This window comes from Dicentrarchus labrax, unplaced genomic scaffold (genome assembly GCF_905237075.1).
Source record: "Dicentrarchus labrax unplaced genomic scaffold, dlabrax2021, whole genome shotgun sequence".
Lineage (NCBI taxonomy): Eukaryota > Metazoa > Chordata > Actinopteri > Moronidae > Dicentrarchus > Dicentrarchus labrax.
The window spans coordinates 1,051,674-1,069,072 of record NW_026136720.1 but is presented as its reverse complement, the minus strand read 5'-3'; the positions used below and the strand labels follow the sequence as shown (position 1 = coordinate 1,069,072).

The window sequence follows — 17,399 nt, the reverse complement described above, 5'->3', positions numbered from 1 at the left end:
TAAATACGATTTTATTGAACTAAATTAAAGAAACTAACCACACTAATTTAAGTGAGTGAAAACCCCCCCCCACAAAAAGATTATGTAATTTATTATAATGAGAAACTTTCTCAATAGTTTAACTTACTATCTAAAAAAATACATATTTGTTTTATTCAATATTTTGAGTTTCTCATTTTAATGACTTACATAATCTTTATTTTCCCATCACATTGGCATAAAAGGGCTTCCATAGAAACAGATATATCAGAAAACAAAAAAATAAATAAAGATTCAAAAGACAAACAAAAAAACGGTAATATAGAAAGTAAATAATGAATCACTGCTGCGTCATGAGGCTGACCGGAGGTTGTTGCTGCTGCAGCGTCAGAATGAGCCTGAAATGGCCTCCATACATCAGAACATTTATTTATTAAGACTTCCCATCATATCAAACTTTTCTGAAAAACAGTTTCATGTCAACTACAAAACAGTGAGTCACGTTTTATAAATATATTTATTTTCACTTCAAAAAATCAAAACAGCTTTTTACATCAAAACTTTACAATCTTTTTAAATCACTAACGACATATAAAATATTAATGTTCAAGTTATTTTATTCAGTTGTAGTTTCCTTAATGATACTTTTGAATAACAAAATATGATGATGAGTAAAACAGAAAAGTAGTTTCAGCTCAGTATTGCAGGTCTGAGGTCACAAACAGTCGTATTTTGGAGCCAGTTTACTTTAAAGGCGGAGTCCGACACCAAAGACCACTCTTTAATAAACGGGTTGTAATGTTATTATTCTCTATTATGATCATACGAGCCCTTTAGAAAACATTTGTGTTCTATAAATATCTGAAGGTATATTTGTTTTTAAGGCCATAAATAAACTCTTTAAAGATTATTTTAACAGATTGTTGCATTAAAAAGCTGAAAACAGTCGAGTTGTTGGGTGCAGAGTGTTTTTCCTGCCACCAGAGGGAGCCGTTGCTCTCTGTCGTCTTCTCACCTCCTCCGACCTCAGATCAGTTTCTCCTGTTCACAGAAAGGTGACGGGAGGAACTGGTAACCAGTCTTTTAAAGAACGTACAATACGTTAAAATACCTTTCACAATATCCAACAATAGATTTATAGATATTTGTGGTATCTGATATCGCTCTCTAACGTGGTCACATTAAACCTTCTTTATATGTGTCACATGACGTCCTGAGGGAACGTTGGTCTTCAGTTCTTCACTTCGGGTCGTTTCAGTCTCTTTCGCTGGATCACCGTCTCAAATATTTATACTGTGACTCCTATAAATGCTATATGTGGTGCATTGTGGGATTTTATAACTGAACTAATCTGATGGTTCAGACAAACAGAGACATTAATGGCAGAGACAGTGAAAGTGTCCATCAGGCTGCTGTCGGTCCAACCGTCTCTCAGTGGACGCCGGAGGTAGACGGCGTCTCACAGAGTTCATAAAGTCTGTGGTCGCTCAGTAGAGACGCTCCACGTTGTGTTTGTGGTTCTTGCTGTTCGAGTGTTTCCTGATGTTGTCGATCTTGAACTTCTGGCTACCTTTGATCAGAGCCAGGTTCGGGTGGGTCTTGGCGGAGTACAGGCGGCACACGTGGCACCACATCTGGTTGAGGGCCGGCGAGTAGCAGAGGAACCAGAACATGCTCAGCCAGACCTTCTTGAAGCGAGGCGGCTGATGCTTGGACCGGATGTCCCGATAGACCGCAGGGGCGCTGGGAGTGGACTCGTTGGCCGAGTCCTCAACCCCGGTACCGTACACCCACTGAGGAGAGAGAGGCTCCATCCCTGTGAGGACAGACAGACACGTTTAACCTTCATCACCATCATCATCATCATCAACTTCTAACTGTAACTGAACTCACAACTAGAGTCTGTCTCCTCTATCTGGACCGGGTCGGGACTCTGCAGGTCCTGGTCTGGCTGGAGGGGGGGCTTGTTGACGACGGGTGAGACCTCCTCGTCCTCCTGTGGTTCTGTGAGATGAGACAGTTTGTCCTGCAGCTCCACGATCGTCCTCCGCAGTCTGACACAGTCCTCACAGGAGGAGGAGGAGGAGGAGGAGGAGGAGGAGGAGGAGGAGGAGGAGCTGGGAGGAGGAGGGTTAAAGTTCAGCTGCACACTGAAGTCCCCGGAGCCGGAGGACCGTTTGGCTGCGAGGGCCCGGGACCTGCTGGAGGCCTCCAGAGAGACTTCGAGAGCGCCTCTGAAGAAGTCCTGAAACAAACAATTAACTTTAGTTCATAAAAAGAACAAAAAATGGCTCCGTGGTGTCGGCTGGTAACGGCGAGCTAGGATGACGCAACCGGACGCTGACTGTCAGTCTTACTCTGAAGCTGAGGGAGTTCTGGTCCACTGCAGCGGGCCGCGTTGTGTCTTCAGACTGTTTGCTGGTGTTGGTCTGTAGAACCGACTGCAGCACAGATTTAAGTTCTCTCCAGTCCGGTCTCGCTGCAGCGATGTACAGAACAACGGATTTTAGATAAATCGATACAGGATGTTTCTGTAAATACAGTGAATGAACACTGAAGCTCACCTGGTAGACCTGGACCTGGACCTGGACCTAGACCTAGACCTGGACCTGGACCTGGACCTAGACCTGGACCTGGACCTGGACCTGGACCTAGACCTGGACCTGGACCTGGACCTGGACCTGGACCTGGACCTGGACCTGGACCTGCATGTACCACAGCTGAGTCCTTACTGCACTGGGTTTCAGTCTGGCCTGTGGGCCTCTGATCGTCCCCCTTTCTCTCTCCTCGTTTCCGGTTCACCGTGAGCCGAGCTGTCACAGAACAGCAAGAAGAAGAATTGTCAGCGTTCCTCTGAAGCACTTCCTGTCTGTATCAGTGAATTATTCATTCTCTGAATCTACAGAAATATCTTGAGATATTGATCGTTATCGGGACGGAAGCCTGAGTTCAACGCCGTCAATCAGAGACGAGATTAAAAATCCTTATTCTGTGTCATTTTAATATTTAAATTCTATGAATTCTCCTTCACATCCAACAGTTCAGTCTCACCTCCTCTTCCTCTTCCTCTTCCTCCTCCTTTCTGTCCTCCTGCTGCTGCTTTGGATTCTGTCGGAGGACGTTTGGACGAGAGAGACGGTCTCTTCCTCGCCGTCAGTCTCTGTTTTGCTTTGGGTTTCTTCGCCTGCTCCGTCGGGAGGAGGCGCTCAGTGCGTCCGCCGTTCTCTTGGCTGGGACCCAAATGCAGTGACGGGACCCAATCTGGGTCCGACTGCAGTATTTCAGTAGCTGGTTTACCTGCAGACACACGAGGAGTTAGTCTCAGAAAACAACATCCACAGTGACGTCTTCTTTTATCCAACCATCAGAATAAACCACAATCTGCTGATCGACTGATGATGACGAGTTTTTGATTATCATTAAATCTAAATTCTCTGGTTCCAGCTTCTCAAATATTCAGGTGGATTCAAACAGTAAATAAAATCCAGACATCTGGAGACCCTGGACTCAATTATCTGCATTTTATTGTGATTTATGTTTGTCTCATTCTAAGGTAACAAACACACAATGATTGTTAATTTCAGCTGATTAAACACTAATGAAAACATACATTAACATAGATATTATATTAATGATACACTGGAGCTTTAACGGAGGCAGCTGGTGAACTCTTCCTTAAATCGGGAGAAATCTGAATGGAGTTCTGTTGCCTGTTAACATTTCCCTCCTGTGGTTCCTCAGTGGGCTTCAGGAGGAGTTTAATCTTTACTGTGGACAAACAGACTCACCACCGAGAGGTTTCTCTCATATTTAATCTAAATGTGGAGGACATAATGTTAGTCAGCAAACCAACAGCAGCACAAACTACAGTGAGTGTTAAAGCTGAACCAAACCCCAGAGGGAAAACGGGGATTTTAACAGACCAGGTAAAACTCACCTGAGTGGAAGTGGCGGGAGCACACTCTGGCCGAGGCGGGGATGCTGTTGAAGGTGAGGTTGTTCCGGCCCACAGCGGACACCCAGGCCGCCCTCCTCCGCCTCGTCAGCTCGGATATCTGCCCGCCTTCGTCCCTCCTCCAGTCGGGGAAACAGTGGAAGCTCAGCCCGTTGGGGATCTTCCTCCCGCGGTGGTCGTGAGAGCGGCGGCGGCAGCTCTTCACACAGCAGTCAATGCCCCCCATCAACAACAACAACAACAACAACAACAACAACAACAACAACAACAACACGCTGCACGAGAACAGACAACAGTTACGGCTGATGTCCCACAACACACCGCGGCGTGACGTCACGAGACATCGTTCCAAACATTCTTCTTCTACTTTTTCTTTTTCTTTTTTTTCTACTTCTTCTTCTTCGGGTTTAAATGGAGTTTAATGCAACTGATTTCTGCCAATGTGATAAAAAAAATATATTAAAATTATAGTGAGAAACTATAAATTAATAATTTATAGCTCAAACTTTAAATAATGTTTTAGTATCTCAAGATCCAAAGTGGTTTTATGAGAGTTTATTTAGTTTGTATTGTTATTTATTACACTATCTATACTGACCTGAAGACGTGTTCAGGGCGGGACCGCAGATTGGACCGTGTACACTGTACACTGCGGGTTCAATGTCACTGATCGAACTGTTAATTGTTAATGTCTTTATCAATTCCCTCAGAGGAGTTCGTTGGTTATTATCCTGCAATAAAAAATAAAGTCCCGTTAGCAGAGGATGGTTTCGATCCATCGACCTCTGGGTTATGGGCCCAGCACGCTTCCGCTGCGCCACTCTGCTGAACGAGAACAACAACAGCGGAATAAACTATTTATAGTATATATATATATATTTATAGTATATTTATATTTATATATATATATATTTATTTATATATATATACTATAAATATATATATGCAGTATATATATTTATAGTATATATATATTTATAGTATATATATATATTTATAGTATATTTATATTTATATATATATATATTTTATTTTTTTTTTTTTTATATTTATAGTATATATATTTATAGTATATATATATTTATAGTATATGAGCACACAGACAGTGTTACACTGGTTCCAGTACGTTGAGCTTTTATATGATATTTATTATCAGTAACGTTCATTATGAATTAATTAATGTAATAAAACAGGACTTTACTGTTGGTTGAGCTCATTATGAATTATTCTGTGTCGAACTGAATCTAATGATTATTTTCTCCATCGATCATTTGATCAGAACCTAAAGCACAAAGCGGGCGGACGACCGGGCGGGATTCGAACCCGCGCCGCTGCGGGTCAGAACTGCAGATATGAGATCCATAAGGAACTCAACCGTCCATGTTTTTACAATGAACAAAGACTTGAAGTGTTATCAGAACAGTGTCCGTAGGTTCCTCTGCTGTATGCTACATGCTAAGCTAATCTACGCTATGGTTAAAACACAGGTCGTCACTAAGATAGCTAGTTAGCTAGTTAGCTAGAGTTTCGTTACGTAGCAAAGCTAACCTGCTAACTAGCCAGCTAAAGATTGACGTACATTATCTGGCTAGTTAGTTAGCATTTTTCTACCATTAGCTGACTTAAAGATGTAACTATATATATATATATATAATCTTTCTATCTTTTTATCTTCAGACTGTGGTTGCTTTTCAACATAGATTAGCTTAGCACATAGCTGACTCTGACCTGAATGGAACCTGTGTTTACCCTACTGTTTCATGTCAAAATGGTTGCTGTGAAAAAGGCCTATTCAGTCTGATAATCATGTGAGAGATACAACCTCTAAAACTGTTAATGAAAACAAAACCACTCTGCTTTTCACAATTTATTAACAAAATGATAAAATAAATAAATACAAATTGATCAAATGCTCCTAATATCAACTCCTCCCCATGTTCCCTACAGTATTTCCTAAACACTGCATACAAAGAATTCATCACAGAAGAGGCTCAATACAGAGGTAAGAATCCCACCAGACCAGTCACAATGTCAGGCCAACAGAAGACACATCTGGAACAGAAGTCAAAAAAATAAACACATTCCTTTCCAAAATCATTATGAAAAAATACAAACAATTATACAAATATTCAGATTGTGTAATTACCAATTTACACATTATTCAGCACACCAGGTGAACTTTTTCTTTATTCATATCGCTACAATGCATCTCACCAAATGGAAGATAAAAAAAGACTTCTTTTATTTTTTATTCTTTTTTTTTTTGCACTCAACACACCCCCAATGGAATTAGCTGTGGATGAGGTAAGAAGCTTCAGGTGTACAGTTGGGTCCGGACAGGATGGATGGCGAGCCGTAACGACGGGGTGATGTCATGTTATCGACAGAATACTAGAAGGCCACAATCATGACTTGATCGTTTTTTGTTTGTTTTTTTAAAGTAAAAAGCTGAAAACTTTACCACACGGGGGAGCTGGAGGCGAACGTTTCAATGCATATAAGACTTCCTCTAATACAAACACGGTCCTCTCAGCTTGCACACGATGCTGACGCAGAAATTAATTTCCAAATGATATGCAACATTAAAGGCTTCCAAACAGAAATGTAGAGTTCTTTGGATAAATTCACTTTTAGAGCTCGACTAAATAGAAACCGAGGACTTCTTTTCTCTATAATACAATGACACAATTTAGACACGAACCCCCTCCCGACATTCAGCATGGTGCATTAGCCAAATTAAAATCTAAACTAAGGAGCATTTCGCTGCTCCATCTGTTAAAACTCTGCTTGCAGGAAGAAATGTCTCCGTTTTTATGGAAGCTCATTTCAGCCAAAGTGAGGAAAAAAAAGATTCTGAAAGTCATTATAATGAGAAACTCTCTCAAATGAACAGGATAGTTTTACAATATTCTGACTTAGTATCACAAAGTCATTATTTTACTAAGTCAATAAGTTGATAAAGTTTCTCATTGCAATGAGAAAGATCTTTTTTCCTTTCATATTGGCAGAAATGAGCTTCCATACATTCTACCGTGGATGGCTACCGCACTGAACTGCACACAACTGGCATCAGGATGCCAAAAGAAAAAAAGGTGACTTGAGTTTTTAAAAAAAGAACAAAAGTAAATAAAATAAAATGCATATTAAAAAGGTTTGACAAATCTTGTATAAAAATTTGCATAAGAAGGCATGCGTTCCACCAGAGTGGACAGATGTTGCTAATTGGGTCTAAAGTTTGTTCGTTCCAAATGCACACAGGCTCCGGCTTTGCGTGACCTGATTATAACAAACTCCTCCGAAAACACAAGAAGAAGAAGAAGAACCACAGCACGGTGGGAACGATGAAAACAAAAACAGCTCCCGAGTCCTGACCGAGGAGCCGACTACACGGGAACCGGACCGCCCCGTTCTTTACACTCTGATAATAATACTGGTCGAACCAAAAGTGCGTCAAACAGCTGGCTGCCACACCGAGCGAGATCTCATCACTAACAATCCTCTCTTTGGAGCTCGCCAATCGACCTCTGAGCTTCGCCAGCGTCTGCAGCGATTTTTTTTTTTTTAATAATGTAAAAGTTTAATAAAGGAAAATAAAACACATTTAAGGCAACTCCTATAATAAACAACAACAAAACACTATCTGGTCACTCTAAACGGCTGTGTGAGAATATGAACGTAGTTGGTAACTTGCATTGACTACTGGCAGCCTGAGGTGAAGGGACCGGGTTTGTGCTCCGGAGGTTCGGGGGGGGGAGCTCTCGGAGGGGGAGGCGGGTCGGGGTGGGAGGATTTATCCGGAGGGTTAGTAAGGTTCTACAAGTCACAGTGCAAGTCAAGAGACAAATATTATCTGCTGTTTGAAGAAAGGCACTCTAGGTACCTACTGTACAGAGGGAAAGGTCCAGTTTGTCTGGAACACAAGTTCGGGCTCGTCTAAAGAAAACCTGGTGGAGTGATGACGACTAATGAGGGAGAACGTCCACCCGAGAAAGCCGACAAAGAAAACACACAACGAATGGAATTCATAAGGAATTGGGGACATATTAGTTGCCATTTTCTCAGAATTGCAGTCTTTTCCTTCCATGTTCGAATGGCTAAACTCTTCGTAAGAGACACATTACATTTATCAGACAACACTGTGGCCAAACATGTGGAAATGTTACAGAGATTTTCTCTTTTCTGGGGTCTTCTGAATGAAGGCAGTTTGTACAGCTGATGTCAGAAAATAAGGTGTTGTGTCAGATATGTTGATTCAGTTACAAGAGTCCGTATGATATGAAAAAAAGACAGCTGTAACAGCACATTGTATAGTCGCCCAACAACGTGTTCACCCCCGCAACCGCGTGCACGTATAATTTGCTATTATTGGACGTCTGTGCAGAACTGTGTCAATAAAAACAGGCACAAATTTCACCCTGCCCCAGAGAGTCTACAGCCATGCTAGCAGCTCTGTTCAGCTCAGCTAAATGCTAACATCAACATGCTAACATCCTCACAACTGACCCTTCCTAAGCCCCGCCCCTTTTTGTTCTGTGTACGACAGTCCCTCCAGGATTGGTTGCGACCTTAAATTCCTGATTTCACAGCAGCTTTTCTAAAAAACACAATTGTGAATAAAATTGCGTGAGAAACAGAAAACTTCTTCAGTGAGAATAAAAATCTGAGTTTGGAGGGTAAATGTGAGACGTTGGCGTCACACGGCTGCATTTTCACAACTAGGAGGAGGAAGTGAGTTTTGGTGACGTATGGTTCACCGTGAAAGAGACAGATCACCTTCAAACTACAAAGATTGCTAAAATTTGTAAAAAAGTTGCAGTGATTGGACAAAATTGTAAGGTTGCACAGAATTCACTGGGATTGGTTGAATGTCGCAACTTCCGGGACGGAATCTCGGATCTCAAGTTAGCTAATGTTAGCAAAGGCTAGCTAACACTTGATGATAGGAATATTTGTCTCTTTTATTTTGTAATTATCTTCAGAATGTGGTTGACTTTTCAACATACATTAGCCTAGCATGTAGCATAGCTAAGTACAGGAAGCAATTTTTTTTTTCCCAGGATGGCGAAGTCATGACCCGCCCTACTCTACCTCTGACTGGCTTACACTGATATCCTTACCCCACTCCTCATGCCTAAACCTAACCACTCCATCCAACGAGGGCAACAAGTACAAGCCAATCAGATGCAAGCTAGGGCGGGTCATGACTCCGCCACCCTGGGAAAAAAGGAAAGGAAAAAGCTGACAGAGTTTTTATAGAAGGGGCGGGACTTAAAAAGGGTTAGTTACAATGCTAACATGCTAATGGTTACCATTGTTCACCTTCTTAGTTTAGCATATTAACATTTGCTAATTAGAATTAAAAGTGAAGTGCAGCTGAGACGGATGGGAATGTTATTAGTTCTGCAGGTATTAAACCTAAGTATTGGACACATTAAAAAGTCGGCCTGATGGTGGCGCTAGAGGATAAAAGGAACATCATTAGGATTTATGCTCTTGGCACTACCGATATCTGTATGAAATTTGATCCAATAGTTGTTGAGATATGTCACTAAAAGCCAAAGTTGTGAACTTTGTGGTGGCGCTGGATAAAAAGTAGGATTCATCCGTCTGTGCAAACTTTCATGTCACTTCTCCAACTGCGTGCTGCAGGAATTAGTCCTAACCCAAAAATGAGTTAGCATTTAGCTCCTCCTGGTTCCTTCACCTGGAAGTTGATGGGTTTTTAGTAGATGTCTGAAATAAAGTCGGTAGTTAACAGAAGATTAAGAGATTGTTCTCAGACATAAAATACAGAAGTTAATACCCCAATAATCCATAATCAAATGGAAAAATCCTATTAGAGACGTTGTCCCTGCTGCACTCTATAGTTGTCAAGACCAACTGACAGACGGACGTTGCCACTAGCATGGTTACAAATCCCTCATAAATAAAAGCAGTAAGACAAATTAAAGCATTTTGAGATAATCTTCCACATAAAACATCCAGGTTGAAGAGTTGAACACCAATAACAGAACTTTCAACGCTACTCGGGGGTGAATACGTTTTCAGACGACTACAATTTCAGCAAAAACGCTCCAATATTGCAAAAAGAAAGACATAAATAATGATTCCAGCACAACCAGAGGCACTGTTAATGAACAGACCAGAGTTTGTTAATGCCCCGTACCCAACAAGAAGCCAGAAGTCATGATCAGTTCACCAGACAAAGACAGACCCGAACTGACAGCCACCAAGCCAACGAATAACAGCATCACATTTCAGCCCAGACATGCTCCAGAAAGAAAAGAGATGCACTAGTCTAACTGTGAGGGGATGAAGGGGTTTCTGAGACAGAAGCCCAGCAATTCCCCCCCAAAAATATGAACTAGACTTGAGCCTTAATGTCAGACAGAGGTTTGTATTTCCTCCTAGAAAAATATTGGCAATGTGGGGATAAGTCACATCACAACAAAGAGATGCATACTCTGTTTAATTCCATATTAACATACAAAAAGCTCTTCAGCACTTCTTTGTAATGCAGCAAGCTTGTGCTTTAATCTCAGGATTTGTGGTATTGTCCTTTGAGATCCGTCTGAAGGAGCAGGTTCATACAACAAATCCCTCCATTTCAAGGAAAAAAAAGTTCCTTTAATGTTATTGTTTAATAAGCTCTCCTGTCTCAATCTGGGGATTTCCAATTTCTGAAATGGTAGCATCTATATCTTACAACGCCAATGATTTGATCTTTCAATACAGTAAGTGGACTTGTCCCTGCTGAATTTGGATACAACATCATTTTGGCAGTTCAGGATTCAACAGAAATGTACATAATGCAAAGATCACCACTTCAAAAAGAGGATTCCTTTTTGTGTTGATAATGCCAGTCCAGCAGGTTCAGGAACAGAAAGCACTTATTCTGAAGACTAGGAAGACCTGAATATCTTTTCCTATAAAAAAGAAACACAGCCCAGATATAGTTTGTGTGTGTTGACATTGCAATATTGCAATTTCACATTTAGTGCTCACAGTTGACACACTTGACTCACGAATGAAAACTCAATCACTACACTTGACCGACACCACTGAAAACATCTGTTAGGCTACCGCGCCTGTTCGCTTCGTCCTCCGTACCTGCTGAACACGACGCTCAGCATCCTTTCTGCCTGAGCTCAGGGATACGAGTGGGGAAAGAGATGGGGGGAGGGGGAGTTAACTGGGATTGTTGGTTGATGGGGACGTTTGGTTATTGGTCAACTGGGACAGGGTGGAGTCTCCGTTGTGGTTCCAGAAGAAGGAGGATGGACTGGGGAAGGTAAGTTTGGGTTTTAGTTATTGGGGGAAGGCTGATTTTTGTTGAATGAATACAGTTAAGCAAATTGGATGTTAGGGACGTTGGTTGAAAGGAATCAGTAAACCTCAAGTACTTGTTGGATCGTTTAACAGCATCTGATTAAAGGTTGAAGAGGGAGAGTACGATAGATCGTTGGCGGACTGGGGAAGGTAAGATTGGGTTTTAGTCACTAGGGGAAGGCTGTTTCGTTGATGTTTTTTCTGTTCGAATGAACACGGTTTAAGTTGTAGGCTGATATGGAAGGTAGGGATGCCTCAAATGAAGATTGTGCCCCACACCTTTCCCGACTTCTGAACTGATCGGGGGCTGCATATGAAAAAACTAGGTTTGAAGCATACTGATCCCTTTTGGGTTGAGAAGGAAGAATACTTAAGATTGTTGGTGGACTGCTAAAGGTACATTTCGTCACAAGGGGAAGGTTACTGCTATTTGTTATTAAGACGTTGTGTTTTCTGTTGTCTAAAGACAGTCACTGGTTAATGGGAAAGTTCGGGACGCTGGTGTAAATGTACCAGAAGGCTTCAAATGAAGTGCTTGTCTGAAACCTCAGCCCCCAAGACCTCTCTGACGTTGCAATTGTTACTTTCCTAAATAGACAATCCAATGAGGTGGGGAAATTGGGATGAACCAAGTACAACACAATGAATGTCCAAAAGTGGACTCCATTATCCCCATTTATAGGATTAATGGCATCTAGCCCCTTGCTACAACAGCAGGCATCTCCCCTCGCCATCTAGAGCGGGAATTCGGACGGCACTTTGTAAGAGTTAGTTGATGCAAACTGAGCCGTTTTGGGTTTAAGAAGAAGGTTGCGTTAGATTGTTGGTGGACTGGGGAAGGTAAATTTGAGTATGGGACTAAAGACGACTGAGTTATAGGTTGATGGAGAAGTTAGGGTCGTTTGTTTAAGGGTACTCTTCAAACAAAGTCTTTGTTGGATCGTCTAACAGCATCTGAACCTTTGGGATGCCACATTAGATTGTTGGACTGGGGAAGGATAGGAAAGATTATAGGTTTTTGTTGTCTGAAGATGGTCGAAGTTGTTGGTTAATGGGGGAAGTTAAGATCGGAAGGATCGGGGTTAAGGGTTAGAAACACTGGGTAAGGTTTAGGGTTCAAAGGAAGAGATCAGGGTCGTGGGATTGAAGAAGTTAAAGGTTGTTCACATTAAGTTCATTGGGACAAGGGGATGAACAGGTTCTCTTTTCATTACTCTATCACAACACTGCTTCTTAGACCAGTAACTCCTGACAGATGTTTGGTTCTCGATTTTCTCCACACCCATGCGAACCCATCTCCCCACCCCACAAGAGAACACAGGGGCCACTATAACAGGCACACACTGGTGTGATGATGGATTAATCTCCCTTCGAGCATTCCCACCACTGACGTCTATCACTAATTGGCATGATGACACTGGTTCGTAAGCCTTCCTATACCCCAGCTCTGTGGGTGGAACGGCCTACGTCTTCCCAGAGTCATGTGACTTGGGCTGTATATCTACCATTGACACAGTCTGACAATACAATGCAAACAAACAACATTTATACAGATTGGCAACTTCAGGGCACCGTACGGTGCAAGCAAAAGTCTTTTTTTTAATATATATGTTTGAATTCCCGCAACTCAAGAGACAAAGCATTACTTTTTATTGTCCAAACTGCTGACAAGAGCTGGCAAAGAATGCTGGGAGGGTTCTGAGGTTTTGCTGTTGTTGTTGTTGTTGTTGCTGCCGTCACTGTTAGAGATCTCCTCCTGTTTCTTCTCCACTGCTGTCTCTGGAGGATTGACGGCAGCCATCTTGTTCTCAGAGTTGGTGGTGGCGTTGGTGGCGCAGCCTCCTGCGGGGCTGTGATCAGGGCAGGCCGGTTCGGCCGTACCATTGGTGGTGGCAACAGTCGCGACCACTGAGGAAGTGGGAATGTCAACCACTGGAGCTGCCTCAGTCTCAGGCTTGGCCACAGCCTCCGCCTGGACACCAGTCCCTGTGTCACCCCCTCCCCCCACCACTGCCCCGTCAACAGGCTCCGCCTTACCGCCTGCCCCTACACTGGGGCTGTTATCTGCTGTAAGGACAGCGCTGCCTTCAGGGACAGGCTGGCTGTCGGTGTCTCCTCCTGCTGCTCCTGTTGTCTGGTTGTTCCCTGCGGCTCCGTGCTCCTCTGGTTTGTTGTTTCCATCGGTGTTGCTGCTGGCTGAGGAGCTCCCAGCCTTCACGCTCTCTACAGAGTTAGCTTCTGGCGTGGCTTCAGAGCCGACTGCAACTTCAGCACTGTCCTGGACTCTGGCACTGACGTCCTTACCCTCTGTCTCTGCCAGAGCTTGGTTGAAATTGAAGGCTTGGATGAGGCGAATCAGGTGTTTGACTTTTTCCAGGGAAAGCTGCATCTCTTTCTGACGAGCCAGGATGGTGTTTTTGGTCTCCATGCATTTCTGATGAAGAACAACAACAAAGTTAGATTCGACTGAAGGCATCAGATGTGCTTTAGGTGATGATCAAAAATAATGTATCTCCTCAAGTTCCCGTGCTTCTAGAAATAGGATCAGTCGTTATTACTACTAGCAGTGTGTCCCACAAATCCACCTCAGTCTCATTATTACCCACCTGGTTCTTCTGTTGGGGAGGCTTTGCAACCAATCAGGACCGATCAGGCACTCGGTGTGCGAGTAAGACAGAGTTTATGAGCTGAAGCTTAAGCAAGCATTTTAATGATCCTGGAAACTGGATCAACTAAAAGGGTCTTTGTTGTCAATTGAAAACTGCTAATAAATAAATAAAATATACAATAATATAAGGGCAAGTACAAATTGACATCAGATGAGCAGCAGAAGATACAAACTGTTGATTAAAAATGTGTGTGACAGATTAAGTCTACTTTGCTCTAAAGAGGTCCTGATTCAGAATGATATGAAAGTTTAATCATAAACTGTGACCTTTGATGCATTTATTTCTCCCACACACAAGTTAATCAATCATGGATGGCGTCTGTCTCTTGGATGGATAACCAGATTTAAAGTCAAGCCTTGTCAAAGCTTCGAATATTAATTACTACTAACGCTCTGGAGCTCTATCAGTTCCTGTTTGTTTCTCGGTGAATGAGTAAGTTATGAACCTGCAACTGGATCTAAAAAGGAATTGGTTCTTGTGTTTGTTACCGTTATGGAGTTGCTGAGCTGTTTGACTCTCTGTTCCAGCTGCTCTCGCTCCACTTTCAGTTCAGAACTCCACTTCATCAGCTTCTGTTTCTCCTCTTCTTTAGCTGCAGCAGAGCACAATAAAACAGTTAACCTCACCATCCACCACCTGTCCCAGCGGACGTCTGAGAGAGGAAGATAATCTGACGTCACCTTCTTTGTAAGCGATGTAGGAATGAACAATAGCCAGAGTACCGGGCCAGGGAATGGCTTCTTCTTTTTTCAGGATCTGGAGAGAGAAGCTCACAGTTGTCACAAAGGCTGAGACTTAAGAGAAGATTTGAGGAAGACAAAATTAAGCCGCCACCCTGTGGTGAGGCCGAGAGGGGACAAGCAATGAAGTGGATGGATGTGAGATGCCAATCTTTACTGACACAATGAATGGGACAGAAGCACAAAAAAACAATACTGCATCATGTATATGCTTACAAAGGATTGAACAGTCCTAACGTTCAGGACAGTGTCAGCAGAAGCAGTTTTTTTACAGTCAAGTACAGCTACTGGCCCTGATTGGCCCCTCTCTGGACTGTGGTACCCCCTTCCCCCTGACTCAGGATCAGTCACGGCTGCTGCGGTTACCTGATCTTGACATTTTGGACAGATCCACATGCCTTTAGGAATGGTTTTCAGGGGTGGATCCAGGCAGTCGAGGTGATAAACACGAGAACACGTGTCGCACATGAGCAACTGGCCACTGCGTCTGCACACAGTGCAGAAATCCTCATGGATGTCTCCCTGTGAGGAAGAATTGGACCAATCAGTTTCCCTGCCCAGCTGAGCCCCACCATCCATCTGTGGAGAGGCAGGGGGAGGCACCATGATCTGGTTCGGTTTAGTTTACAGTTGGCCTCGTTTTAATGTCTAATGGACATGGTGTGTTAATTAACCCACAGAAAAGTTAGAATGTGTTCTGAGTAGTAGTTATTAATGGGCTACAGGACACTGTTCACTTTGTAAGGCTGAATCAAAGTAAAAATCAACTGATGACTGATGAGAATCACATGGAGACAACAAACTAATGGACGTGTTTGTGGAGGTCTTGGGGTGCCAATAGGACTGTGTGTGACGGGGGTTTCCAACCCTCTGAACTGTCCGTCTCCCCCATCGTTACTTACATCCCCAGAGCTGGGGCTGGGCAGGGGGAGGGGATGGACGGGGCTGGAGGGGGAGGTCGGGGTGAGGCTGCCCAGCTCCGGGACGCTGCTGTATTTGGGTGGGCGACCTGGGTGAAATGAGACAGACAACAAAGACGGAAAACAAAGAAAAAAAGAAAGATGGAGAGGGGGGAAGAAAACAAAAACAAACAGTCTGTATGACATACCTTGGAAAGGGAGTCTTCGTTGGCTAGCATGAGACGGGGGAGCGGTAAGGGAGGAAGAGGAGGAAGAGGAGGAGTCAGAAGCACAGACAGCAGTGTTAGTGCAGGAGACTGGCTCTGTGCGAGCTGAAGGTGAGCGCTAGTACAACCTACTGCAGTCGTCTACGAAGCCACAACACATCAATGTGTGTCAGATATTAACACACCTCAGTCCGGTTGCTGCAGGCTGTCAGCAGGGCTGGAGCTCAAAGTGTTCATTCATCAAAGAACCAGAAGGTTCTGAATCCTGTCTCTATAATAATCACTGTTTATCAGCAGAGAGTGAACAGGTTGTAGTGGAGCTTTGTCCCTCTGCTGCCTGTGGACTGATCTCTATGTGTCTCTATGTAGGATGAGGGTCAAAGGTTGTGACCTTTATGCTCCCGCGTTATTCAGAGTGGCTAGCAAAAACTCTATCCTAGTGGTTATGTTAGTTGGCTAACGTTAGCTTCCCCAGCTAACATGATGAACGGTGTTGATTTTAGCTATAAATAAATGATGTAGCGGTACAAAGCTAACGATAGCTTCCTACTAGCCAAGAGTGATGTGAGGGAGGGGCATCCAGCTAGCTAACTGTAGCTAAGCTAACTGGTGTTGTCCTGCTGGCTGTATCTTGGTGTTGCATTGTGGGTCTGGTGTTGCATTGTGGGTCTGGTGTTGCATTGTGGGTCTGGTGTTGGTTGCTTCGTGGTGTCGGCTGATGGCTGATTTGTAAACAGCGAGCTAGTTATTAGCATTGAGCTAACGGTCCAAATAAAATAAAGGAACATTGCAGATAGTAACGTTATTCTAAATATGATCATCAGTTGTTTTACAGCGTTCAGTGTTTGTCTCTGTATTTGAACTCCCTCTCAACAGCTCCAGCCTCTGATCACAGCTACATTTAGACTTCTGATGTGATAAAATCTGACACTGCGAGTTGATTTCAATCTTTAGTCTTTTCTGCTGAAAGTCAAATGGAGGTTGTGTGCAGAGTATTTAGTGCTGTTAACCTCTTTAGTTAAACAGGAGGAAAGTGGAAGCTTCTTGGATTCAATTTGAGTCATTTGAGGTATGAAGTATTAAAAGCCAATTAATGTTAGTCTGTTATTCCCTGTTTAACATTCACACAAGTCACTTCACTGAACTTTAAAACGGCACAAATATAATAGTGTCGGCACTGAGAACCAGAACGGTTGAATACAGAGTTTAATGTTAGAAATGTTCAGTCTGGGTCTCTAGCAGTTACATTTACTGACCCTAACTTGCATATGTTGGAAAATTAGCATAATTAGCACGAATAATCAGCTATATGGACAACATTTAGAATTTATAATAATAATAATTCATTTTGAGTAGATTTTGAGGTGATTTATATGTTTAATACGTTGGATCTGCATCAAGAAAGCTCAACTTTATTGGTGTGAATGTTAAGACCTAATATTTATTCAAATTTCTTGCCGCTGATTTTATGTATAAAACATATAAATAACCACATAATTGACTCAAAATGAATTCAGATCAGGCCACTAGGAGCTGAAATATGACCACTTCTGGATTAAACACCCATTTTGTATTTTAAAAATGTCAGAAATGGATTCAGT

The 17,399-nt window shown here is 42.8% G+C and overlaps 2 protein-coding genes across 30 annotated transcripts in view; both read right to left on the bottom strand.

The window, feature by feature from the left end:
- Positions 1 to 477: 477 nt before the first annotated feature.
- On the bottom strand, positions 478 to 4,665 carry LOC127352451 (histone-lysine N-methyltransferase SETD1A). Of its 29 annotated transcripts, none has more exons than XM_051380847.1 (8): positions 3,917 to 4,664; positions 3,031 to 3,276; positions 2,685 to 2,792; positions 2,613 to 2,654; positions 2,544 to 2,576; positions 2,337 to 2,458; positions 1,873 to 2,224; positions 478 to 1,795 (listed from the first exon to the last, which is right to left on the bottom strand). In XM_051380847.1, exons 1-8 carry the CDS (start codon positions 4,158 to 4,160, stop codon positions 1,467 to 1,469), a joined length of 1,476 nt encoding a protein of 491 aa, XP_051236807.1. In that variant the 5' UTR covers positions 4,161 to 4,664; the 3' UTR covers positions 478 to 1,466. The 29 variants fall into 29 exon arrangements, with proteins under 29 accessions (XP_051236807.1, XP_051236812.1, XP_051236811.1 ...); XM_051380852.1 differs by having other exon boundaries at positions 2,625 to 2,654; XM_051380851.1 differs by having other exon boundaries at positions 2,619 to 2,648.
- Positions 4,666 to 5,788: 1,123 nt separating this feature from the next.
- Positions 5,789 to 17,399, bottom strand: part of phf21ab (PHD finger protein 21Ab) — a 33,311-nt gene continuing 21,700 nt past the window's right edge. The window contains 6 exon segments of the mRNA XM_051380811.1: positions 5,789 to 13,697; positions 14,421 to 14,524; positions 14,613 to 14,688; positions 15,039 to 15,194; positions 15,575 to 15,687; positions 15,690 to 15,803. Of these exon segments, the coding sequence (XP_051236771.1) occupies positions 12,906 to 13,697; positions 14,421 to 14,524; positions 14,613 to 14,688; positions 15,039 to 15,194; positions 15,575 to 15,687; positions 15,690 to 15,803 (1,355 nt within the window). The 3' untranslated portion in view covers positions 5,789 to 12,905.

Excerpts from the sequence above, each read along its gene's own strand:
- LOC127352451 (XM_051380830.1), bottom strand. The coding sequence starts at position 4,160 with ATGGGGGGCATTGACTGCTGTGTGAAGAGCTGCCGCCGCCGCTCTCAC. Across the intron at positions 2,459-2,543 it reads TCCAGGTCCAGGTCTACCAG|CGAGACCGGACTGGAGAGAA; the intron begins GTGAGCTTCAGT and ends ACATCGCTGCAG. Across the intron at positions 2,225-2,336 it reads AGAACTCCCTCAGCTTCAGA|GACTTCTTCAGAGGCGCTCT; the intron begins GTAAGACTGACA and ends TGTTTGTTTCAG.